Source organism: Castanea sativa, chromosome 5, assembly GCF_040712315.1.
Source record: "Castanea sativa cultivar Marrone di Chiusa Pesio chromosome 5, ASM4071231v1".
Classification (NCBI taxonomy): domain Eukaryota; kingdom Viridiplantae; phylum Streptophyta; class Magnoliopsida; order Fagales; family Fagaceae; genus Castanea; species Castanea sativa.
In genome coordinates, this window is record NC_134017.1 from 20,914,973 (window position 1) to 20,925,966 (window position 10,994).

A 10,994-nucleotide genomic window follows, 5' to 3' on the forward strand; every position below is an offset into this window, starting at 1 on the left:
TGTCTAAAGAACTAACTAAAGTGTCACTGAAGTATGAAACAAAATGACTTCCTTGTTCTGTAGTACCTGGGTTACTTTGACATTTAATAGTGCTCTCTCCTTAACTAGTTGACTGAGCTATTTGACTAGTTCCTAAAGTTCTTTGTCACATGCATGACTCTCAGATAACAGTCATGTTTTCACCCCAAAGTTTTTTTGTGAGCATTGTTTATAATGAAACTTTAACTCCAAAGATAATAAAAATGACCATTTGACTGACTTGTAATATCTTCATTCCAACCAAAGTTTCCAAAAACTGTTTTGCACCCTTCACAATGAAACTCCTAGTCAATTCATAGAACCATATCATTAAGTTCACATCCTCCAACTTATCAAAAGTAAAAAAGAAATATGAGGAAATGTCTAGTAAAGTTAAAATTTTATGGCTACCTACTAGGAAGTTTATTTAGGGTATCGTACCTGTGTCATACTAGTGTTGTACATGTTGTTTCTTGTTATAATTTTTTAAAAATTGTTTGTGTCACCTTGTCATACCAGTGTCCATGTCCGTGCTTCCTAGGCTGCTTGCCTAAAATAACAAAAGGGTGTGGCTAGCCAGGAAAATGTGTTTTTAGAAAGTCCATAAGGCAGCCTAATCAAATATTAGATTACAATTGTCGAATTGTGTCAATATGTTGATTTCAGTTCAATCAAAGGGAATGGATCCTTCACATCAACCACACAAAAAAAAAAAAGAAAAAAAAAGAAAAGAAGAAAGAAAGAAAAGGGAATGGATTCTTGGTGTCTACACCAGAAATTTTTTGACCTGATCGATTTCATTGGACCTAATTAATTGTAATTAATAGTGATTGATCTGAGACTTTTTTAGGATTTATTTATTTAATGTAATTGGTTACGAGTTATTTATATTCTTTACTTGTTCGATAATATAATTTAGGAGCACTATTTTAAAGGCCCAAAATTAACTATTGTAAATAGATTGATCATTGATTAATAAAATGTGGATGAGTTGGGAGAAATTGTGTGTGCCTAAATCTTGTGGAGGGATGTGGTTTAAATCGCTGAAACCTTTTGATTTGGCTTTATTAGCTAAACAAGGTTGGAGGTTGCAGTTGGCTCAAAATGCTTTGGTGTACAGAGTGTTTCAGGCGAGATATTTTAAAGACTGTGATTTCATTCATGCTTCTTTGGAGAATAATCCATCATATATTTGGAGAAGCATTTTATTAGCTCAAGGGATTGTTAGGAAAGGGGTAAGATGGCGTGTGGGGAATGGAAGGCGTTTTAGGATATGGGAGGATTAGTGGCTCCCAAACTCTTTCTCATATAGGGTGATTTCTTTTAGGAGTCTAAATCCTCACATTTCTATGGTTGATGACCTTAATGATCTGGAAAATAAGAGTTGGAATTTGAATTTGATTAACAGTTCTTTCCTTCCTCTTGAAGCTGAGATTATTGGGGGAATTCCATTGAGTAACTGGTTTCTTGAAGATAAACAAATTTGGGGTGCAACATCTAATGGATTGTTCACAGTAAGAAGTGCATATCAGATTGCTATGGATCTTAATAGAAAAGAACTTGCTAGTTCCACCTCTAATGATAGTGGTATGCGATTATTTTGGAGGAAATTGTGGAAGATCAATGTCCCTCATCAGATAAGCTACTTTGCTTGGAGAGTTGCAAATGATATTCTCCCAACAAAAGCAAACTTAGTTCACCGACATGTTCTTCTAGATGATACCTGTGAAGAATGTGGTTTAATGTCTGAATCTATGGTTCATTTTTTCTGGGAATGTCCTAAGTCTCATCACACTTGGATGTTATCAAAGCTGTTTCAAACTTCTGGCCCTTTGCACTTTTGAAACTTCATGGATTTTCTTTGGTATTTATTAATGGAAGCTAATTGGTCTGAAGAGGATTTGGCATTGGCTATTGCTATTGTTTGGGCTATGTGGACTAACAGAAATGAGGTGCGACATGGGGGATTAAGGAAAAGTGGAGATCAGTTGTTATTCCGGTGTAAACAATACTTAGATGACTACTGGGCTGTGCTGGAAGCTCCGGTAAAGATGCAGCAGCAGTTGGAGTCGAAATGGATACCTCCGGATGAGCCTTCTTATAAGATTAATGTGGATGGAGCTGTTTTTGCTAGTAAAAAATAAGTTGGTGTGGGAGTGGTAATAAGAGATCATGTGGGTAATTTTATTGCTCGGATTTGCAAAAAGTTTCAAGTTTCGTTGGGGGCTGTTGAGATTGAAGCAAAGGCTCTTGAAGTTGGAATGTTTTTTGCAGTTGATATGGGTATTCAGGACTTCATCTTGGAAGGAGACTCTCTTAATTTGGTTCGGGCCCTGCATGATAACTCTCCTGCTCCTGCTTCTGTTACTAATCTAATTTATGAAGTTCAAGCTATGTCCTGCGAGTTCCAAAGAGTTGTTAGGATTAGTGCCCTTAAATCCTATTGTATGATGCTATGTATGATATTATGTATGACATTATGTATGACATGATGTATGACTTAATATTGTGATTGATAAAGTTATTTTATTATTATCTAAAATAATGGTAACATGAATATGGGACATTATCATATAGTCCATGAGATGCATTGTATGTGATTTATGTGAAAAGTCACAAGATGTAAATCACAAGTCTTTGTAAACTCAGAATTTATAGTTTATAGTCGGTGATGAAATTCAAGCATTTCATTTGCGAAGCATCATTATAACGTGTCAACTAAGTTGATTTGTGTTGATCATGGAAGTGGAAACTTCTAATTGATATTTTGATTTGTTTTAAGTGTTAAATTATATTGAACCGGCCATTGTGAGATTTATTATTTTCCTAACGGATCGTCAAATGAATAATAAATCTCACGACTTCTATTTGCATGAACTCTTAATCCTTGAGAGAATAATGAACACGATCATGAAGTGTAGGTTGCTTTGATATATCGAGTGAGATCCGAAGTGACGAGTCAAAACCTCGCATGTTGGGCAGCCACATTTAGTGTTGATGGAACATATATTCTCAAGATGGAATTCATAGTCTCTTGATGGAGATATAAAATATTCCCTTGAGATAAGTTTAATGGTTCAGTTATTCAGAGATTAGGCCTAACCACTTTAGTAAGAAATTACTAAAGTATATATTTATGAAATTGGATTTCATAAATATATAATGAATAACTTTAAAGAATTAAACCGGTACTCAAGGATAAGATATAGTAATTTACAAAGTGGCGATCACATTTATAACTTTTGTTACTACGAATATTTTATGAAGGGGTTACGTGTATAATAAAGTCTTGGGATATAATTTATTAATAAGGCCTAGAGTGCAATTATATTTATATAGTGATATTAAATATAATTAATGGTAACTTTTGAACTGTCGAGAGTTGACGGAAAAGCCCAAGGTCCATTGGAGCTACAGTGTCTTTATTGGTCCCTTTTTGTCCCACTCCAAGCCACCACACACTAAAGCCCAATTGGAAAGGCAGGATAAGTAGGCAGCCCAATTAGATAATCAGTTAGTTATAAAGGGAAAAACATACAGAATTTATAATAAGATGAGATAAGAAAAGAAAAAGAAACGTAGTGTGTGAGAGTGTGAGACACGCTTTCATTCTCCCTTTGAAAAACTGATTGAGAGACCACACATCTTGGGCGTAAAGTGGAATTGGAGTGAAGATTAAAAGTGTTCCCAAGTGCTTCTAATCTTTGTTTTGAATTTTCCCACACCAAGGTACGCCATCTTGTTTTTAAATTCTGAAATTTACAAAGTGCACGTTATCAATCATGAATGAAATAGACCCTTATTCGTCGCTTCCGCTGTGGGTTTTGCATGAGATGCAAAACCAGAATTTTTCCTTCAGTTGGTATCAGAGCCAGGTTTTCATATCATGATTGTATAGGGTGTGATTAAATTTTGGAATTTAAGAAAAATCGTTGTCTTTATGTTACAATTTTCTGCATCAAGTTATAGTGTTGTGTCATCGGTTTTAATTTTCATTGAATCCGTGTATATATATATTTTGCAAGTGGGGATTGAACAGTGCCATGTCTTGAGTTAGTTGCTAATATGAAATCATGTAACTGTCATCTCATGAAAACCACTTGAGACTTTCTTCAAAATCGCACGGATTCACACGGATTCATTCATTATATTTTTCCAAAACCGCTGGAAACTTTCTTCGAAAGTTACAGTTATGTCACGGATTGGACACATAAGAGGGTGAATCCGTACATGGTAGTTATTCTCATTGCACCGTTGACTATGAATTCAATTGCTTGCTTTGAATTTATATCACGGATTGGCTTTAATGTGTTATAGAAAAAGTGAATCCGTGAGGATTCAATTCTTCTCTGACAATTATATATATATATATATATATATATATATATATTATAATATATATATATATAAAGTAATAATTATATATTATATATATTAATTTGTATATTATATTATATATAATATAATATAAATTTTTATATATAATAAAGGTTTTTATTACGTTATATATATTTATATATATTAATGCTAGTTTAATGAAATTTATTTCTAATGAGATTAGGATTATATTTTTTCACGTGTCTAGCATTATTATTATTCTTGATTTTAAAAACTTTTATTTTAAAATATCTAGTGGGAGAGAGATTCAAGGGTTGGATCTCACGGCCTCCATTGTTGGTTCAAGTAGTGTGAAATATATACTTTGTCTTTGCCTCGAGCTTAGCATTCCATGCGGAGAGTATTTATTTCATGGTCCTACAAGATTGAATTTTTTGGTTTATAGTGGTTTGATAAACACCTTGTCTTAGCTTCGAGCTTTGCATTCCATGCGGAGGGTGTTTTGTCATGGTACTACAAAATAAGCCTGTTAAAGGGATGAGATGTGGTTACACATGATTCTAGACAATGGTATACACTAGACTAAGTATTTTAGTATCCTCTATGCTGAGTTCTTACTATTATTACTTAGAGGCTAAATGTAAAACGACATATTATTAGTGTTTGATAAGAGTTATCATGATAGCACTAGTAATGAGAATTGTTCTCAATCAATCATAGTATTTTATGTTCACTCTATGCTGAGGGATATTGAATATGAGATTGGGTTGTCGTTGCATATATTATTTTATGGTTTTATTAAGGTTCCATATTATATGCTTTTATGCTAAATTGATAATGTCCAATTTACTTATTATATTCATGTTTATTATTTTCAGATTTTGTCATGGCATCATTTAGTCCACTTGTTTCTATTCTTAACCAAAACAAACTGACTGGATCCAACTATGTTGATTGGAAAAGAAATTTGGACATTGTTCTTATCTTTGAAGAGCACAAATATGTGCTTACTCAACCATGTCCTAACTTTCCTTCATTAGATGCTCCTCTTGAGGAAAAACAACGATATGATCGTTGGCAGAAATCTAATGAGATGGCCAAGTGCTACATCCTAGCATCTATCTCAAATGTTCTACAGCATCAAATGCAGGATGTAGAACTTGCTTCGGACATAATGCATAGTCTGAAGGAGATGTTTGGTGAGCAAAGCCGTTCTGCAAGGCAAGAAACCATGAGGCAAATTTATAATACCAAAATGGCTGCAGGGAGTTCAGTGAGGGAGCATTGTCTTAGGATGATTGCTAATCTGAACACATTAGAAGTTTTAGGTGCCGACATTGATGGAGAATCCCAAGTGGATATGATACTCAGTCGGATTACTGAGAATCATTCAAGGAATTCAGACTCAATTATAATATGAACAAAAAGATTTATTCTTTGTCTGAATTAATGAATGAGTTAGTGGCGGCGGAAGGCATCCTTGGTACTTCTAGTGTTGAAGCCAATGTGGGTGAAGCTTCTACTTCTCAACCTAAGTCGAAAGGCAAGGGTAAGAAGAAGAAGAAGAAGAAGAAGGACTTCACTAAGAAAGATGGTAAACAAATTGCCTTAGGGGTTGCCAACAAAGGAAAGAAAACCAAAGGAAAATGTTTCCATTGTGGTGAGAAAGGACATTGGAAGAGGAATTGTCCAACATTCAAGGCTGCCAAGAATAAAGGTATGAAAAGTTCATTTCTTCTTGAAATATGTTTGGTACAGAATCCAACAGATTCCTAGTGTGTGGATTCAGGTTGTACTAATCATATCTGCAATTCTTTGCAGGGGTTCCAGGAGACCAGAAAGTTGAATGAGGGAGAACTATTTCTTACTTTGGCTGATGGGAGCAAGATTCCGGTTGAAACTGTTGGAGTGTTTAATTTGTGTTTTAAGTCTAGAGTTTTAATATTAGAAGACTGTTTGTATGTACCTAATGTTCGTAGGAATTTAATTTCTGCAACTTACTTAGGTAAACATGGATATTGTATTATCCTGAAAGACAATGTTGTAATAAAGAAGGATAAAGTGTTTATCTGTTCTGGCAATATTGTGGATGGTCTTTATATTTTAACTCCTGATAAGCATGAATTATACAATTCTGAATTAGATAGTAACTCTCATGTGAAATCATTAAAGAGAAAGTTTCCTTCTACTAGTGATGCATATCTATGGCACTTGCATTTAGGTCATATTAATTCAAGTAGGATTCAAAGACTAATCAAAGATGGACTTTTACAGCCCATGGACTTTGATGGTTTTCCAGTTTGCGAATCTTGTTTGAAAGGTAAAATGACCAAACGACCTTTTAATGCAAAGGGTAGAAGAGCACAAGATTTGCTAGAACTAGTACATTCAGATGTATGTGGTCCTATGTCAATCCAAGCAAGAGGTGGCTATGAGTATTTCATTACTTTCACTGATGATTACTCTAGATTTGGTTATGTGTACCTAATGAAACGGAAGTCCGAAGCCTTTGAAAAGTTTAAAGAGTTTAGGGCTGAAGTTGAAAATTAATTAGGTAAATACATAAAGGCCATTCGATCTGATCGAGGTGGCGAATACCTTCTTGGTGGTTTCAAGGATTACTTGACTGAAAATGGGATTATATCCCAGTTGACTGCACCTGGAACTCCACAACAAAATGGTGTAGCAGAAAGAAGGAATAAGACTCTTTTAGATATGGTTAGGTCCATGTTGAGTTATTCGACTCTACCAATTTCTTTTTGGGGATATGCCTTAAATACTGCAATGTATCTTCTGAATTTAGTACCTTCGAAGTCTATTCCTAAAACACCTGTAGAGTTGTGGAATGGGCGTAAGCCTAGTATGAGACATCTCCACATTTGGGGTTGTCCAGCACATGTGTTGAAAGGAAAGTCGACAAGTTACGGTCTAAAACGAAGTGGTTTTCTTTGTAGAGTATCCAAAAGGAACGATTGGAGGTTTATTCTATAGTCATAAGGATAATAAAGTGTTTGTTAGCACAAATGCCAAATTCTTGGAAAATGACTATATGAATAATTTTACTCCTAGAAGTAGAGTTGTTTTGGCTGAAATGAATGAACCTGTAGTTGAACAACCAATGGATGAAACTAGGGATGATGTGACTGTATTAGATACACCACAAAATACTACTCATGAGATGTCTAGTACACAGATGCCTCGTCGTAGTGGGAGAATTATTCGGCCTCCTATAAGATTCATAGGTTTGGGAGAAACTTATGAGGCTATCTCAGAAGAGGCTGAATCGGATCCTTACACTTATGATGAAGCAATGAATGATATAGATGCACATCATTGGGTCCAAGCTATGAAATCTGAATTGGATTCTATGAATTCAAATCATGTATGGGATCTTGTAAAGGCGCCTAACGGCATTAAACCTGTTGGTTGCAAATGGGTTTACAAGAGAAAGAGAGGGATAGATGGAAAGGTTGAAACCTTTAAAGCAAGACTAGTGGCAAAATGGTATACACAAAAAGAAGGTATTGATTATGATGAAACTTTTTCGCCAGTAGCCATGCTTAAATCTATCAGAATTCTCTTATCCATTGTTGCTCATTATGATTATGAGATTTGGCAAATGGATGTCAAGACTGCATTTCTTAATGGCAATCTTGAAGAAGAAATATACATGTTGCAACCAGAAGGTTTCATAGCAAAGAACCAAGAGCATATGGTATGCAAGTTGAATAGGTCCATTTATGGACTTAAACAAGCATCTAGGTCATGGAACATCAGATTTGATCAAGCAATCAAGTCATTTGGTTTTGAACAAAATCTTGATGAACCATGTGTGTACAAAAGGCATCGAGACAAAGTAGTAATGTTCCTAGTGCTTTATGTTGATGATATTCTACTCATTGGAAATGATGTAGGGGTAATGTCATCGGTTAAAGTTTGGTTGTCAAGCCAATTTGATATGAAGGACTTGGGTGAGGCTAACTTTATTCTAGGGATCAAGCTTTGGCGAGATCGCAGGAATAAGATGTTAGGCTTATCACAAGTTGGATATATAGATAAGGTTCTAGAACGGTTTAGCATGCAAAATTGCAAGAAAGGATTGCTTCCTTTTAGACATGGAGTTCCTCTGTCTGATGACCAAAGGCCTAAGACTCAAGAGAAAGAAAATACGATGAGACAAGTTCCTTATGCTTCGCAAAGTGGGAAGTCTCATGTATGCCATGCTTTGTACTAGACCGGATATTTGTTATTCAAGCTTGGCATGGTCGCTCGATATCAATCAAATCCAGACCAAAACATTGGCAAGCTGTAAAGCATATTCTCAAGTATCTTAGGAGAACGAGAGATTATATGCTTGTTTACCATAGTGAGGATTTGATTCCCATTGGCTATACAGATTCAGACTTTCAGTCAGATCTAGATTTCAGAAAATCCACTTCAGGATGTGTTTTCACCTTGGGAGGTGGAGCCATAAGTTGGAGGAGTGTTAAGCAATCTTGTATTGCGGACTCCACCATGGAAGCCGAGTACGTTGCTGCTTGTGAAGCAGCAAAGGAGGCTGTTTGGCTCAAGAAATTCCTTTCTGATCTTGGTGTTGTGAGAATGGAGCAACGTCCTATCACATTGTTTTGCGACAATAGTGGAGCGGTTGAACAATCCAAAGATCTAAGGAATCACAAGAAAGGAAAGCACATTGAGAGGAACTACCATATCATTCGAGACATTGTTGCTCGTGTAGATGTTGTGGTAGCAAAGATTGAAAGTGCAAATAATCTAGCAGATCCTTTTACCAAAACCTTGCCTCAAAGGACTTTCGAGTCACATCTGGAAGCAATGGGAGTTAGATTAGTGCAAAATAGTCTTTAGGGCAAGTGGGAGATTGTTAGGATTAGTGCCCTTAAATCCTATTGTATGATGCTATGTATGATATTATGTATGACATTATGTATGACATGATGTATGACTTAATATTGTGATTGATAAAGTTATTTTATAATTATCTAAAATAATGGTAACATGAATATGAGACACTATCATATAGTCCATGAGATGCATTGTATGTGATTTATGTGAAAAGTCACAGAAGATGTAAATCACAAGTTCTTTGTAAACTCAGAATTTATAGTTTATAGTCGGTGATGAAATTGGGCATTTCATTTGCGAAGACTATAACGTGTCAACTAAGATGATTTGTCTTGATCATGGAAGTGGAAACTTCTAATTGATATGTTGATATGTTTTAAGAGTTAAAATATATTGAACAGGACCGCTGTGAGATTTATTATTTTCCTAACGACTGTCAAATGAATAATAAATCTCACGACTTCTATTTGCATGAACTCTTAATCCTGAGAGAATAATGAACCTGATCATGAAGTGTAGGTTGCTTTGATATATCAGGAGTGAGATCTGAAGTGACGGTCAAAACCTCAGTATGTTGGGCAGCCACATTTAGTGTTGATGGAACATATATTCTCAAGATGGAATTCATAGTCTCTTGATGGAGATATAAAATATTCCCTTGAGATAAGTTTAATGGTTCAGTTATTCAGAGAGTTAGGCCTAACCACTTTAGTAAGAAATTACTAAAGTATATATTCATGAAATTGGATTTCATAAATATATAATGAATAACTTTAAAGAATTAAACCGGGTACTCAAGGATAAGATATAGTAATTTACAAAGTGGCAGTCTACATTTATAACTTTGTGTTACTACGAATATTTTATGAAGGGGTTACGTGTATAATAAAGTCTTGGGATATAATTTATTAATAAGGCCTAGAGTGCAATTATATTTATATAGTGATATTAAATATAATTAATGGTAACTTTGGACTTGTCAAGAGTTGACGGAAAAGCCCAAGGTCCATTGGAGCTAGTGTCTTATTGGTCCCTTTTTGTCCCACTCCAAGCCACACACTAAAGCCCAATTGGAAAGGCCCAATAGGCCAGCCCAATTAGATAATCAGTTAGTTATAAAGGGAAAAACATACAGAATTTTTAATAAGATGAGATTAGAAAAGAAAAAGAAACGGTGTGTGTGAGAGTGTGAGACACACTTTCATTCTCCCTTTGAAAAACTGATTGAGAGACCACACATCTTGGGCGTAAAGTGGAATTGGAGTGAAGATTAAAAGTGTTCCCAAGTGCTTCTAATCTTTGTTTTGAATTTTCCCACACCAAGGTACGCCATCTTGTTTTTAAATTCTGAAATTTACAAAGTGCACGTTATCAATCATGAATGAAATAGACCCTTGTTCGTCGCTTCCGCTGTGGGTTTTGCATGAGATGTAAAACCAGAATTTTTCCTTCAAGAGTTAGATTTTCTCATGTTTGTGGGAAGGGCAATGTCCTTGCTCATCTTTTAGCTAAACATGCTATAAGCATTGATGATTTTTCGGTTTTAGATTGAAGAGAGTCCTTATTTTCTAGAACAAGTTCTTCTTTGTAATGTATCTGTTACTAATATTTCCTAATAAAGTTTGTGTTTTATCAAAAAAAAAAAAAAAAGGTTGGGAATCTCATTGCAATACTTGCTTCCAACTCCAAACAACTTTCTAATGGCTTGATGCTATGCTAATTCCTAGGCTATTATCCTTACATTGCTTGGTGTAATTGTCTTATTCTTTATAATT

The 10,994-nt window shown here is 35.0% G+C and overlaps 1 protein-coding gene across 1 annotated transcript; it reads left to right on the forward strand.

Annotated features, from left to right (window-relative positions):
- The first annotated feature begins 1,367 nt into the window (after positions 1-1,367).
- Positions 1,368-2,162, forward strand: LOC142634900 (uncharacterized). Its single transcript, XM_075809144.1, has 2 exons — positions 1,368-1,794; positions 1,900-2,162. The coding sequence occupies exons 1-2, from the start codon at positions 1,368-1,370 to the stop codon at positions 2,160-2,162; spliced, it is 690 nt and encodes a 229-aa protein (XP_075665259.1).
- Positions 2,163-10,994: the final 8,832 nt, after the last annotated feature.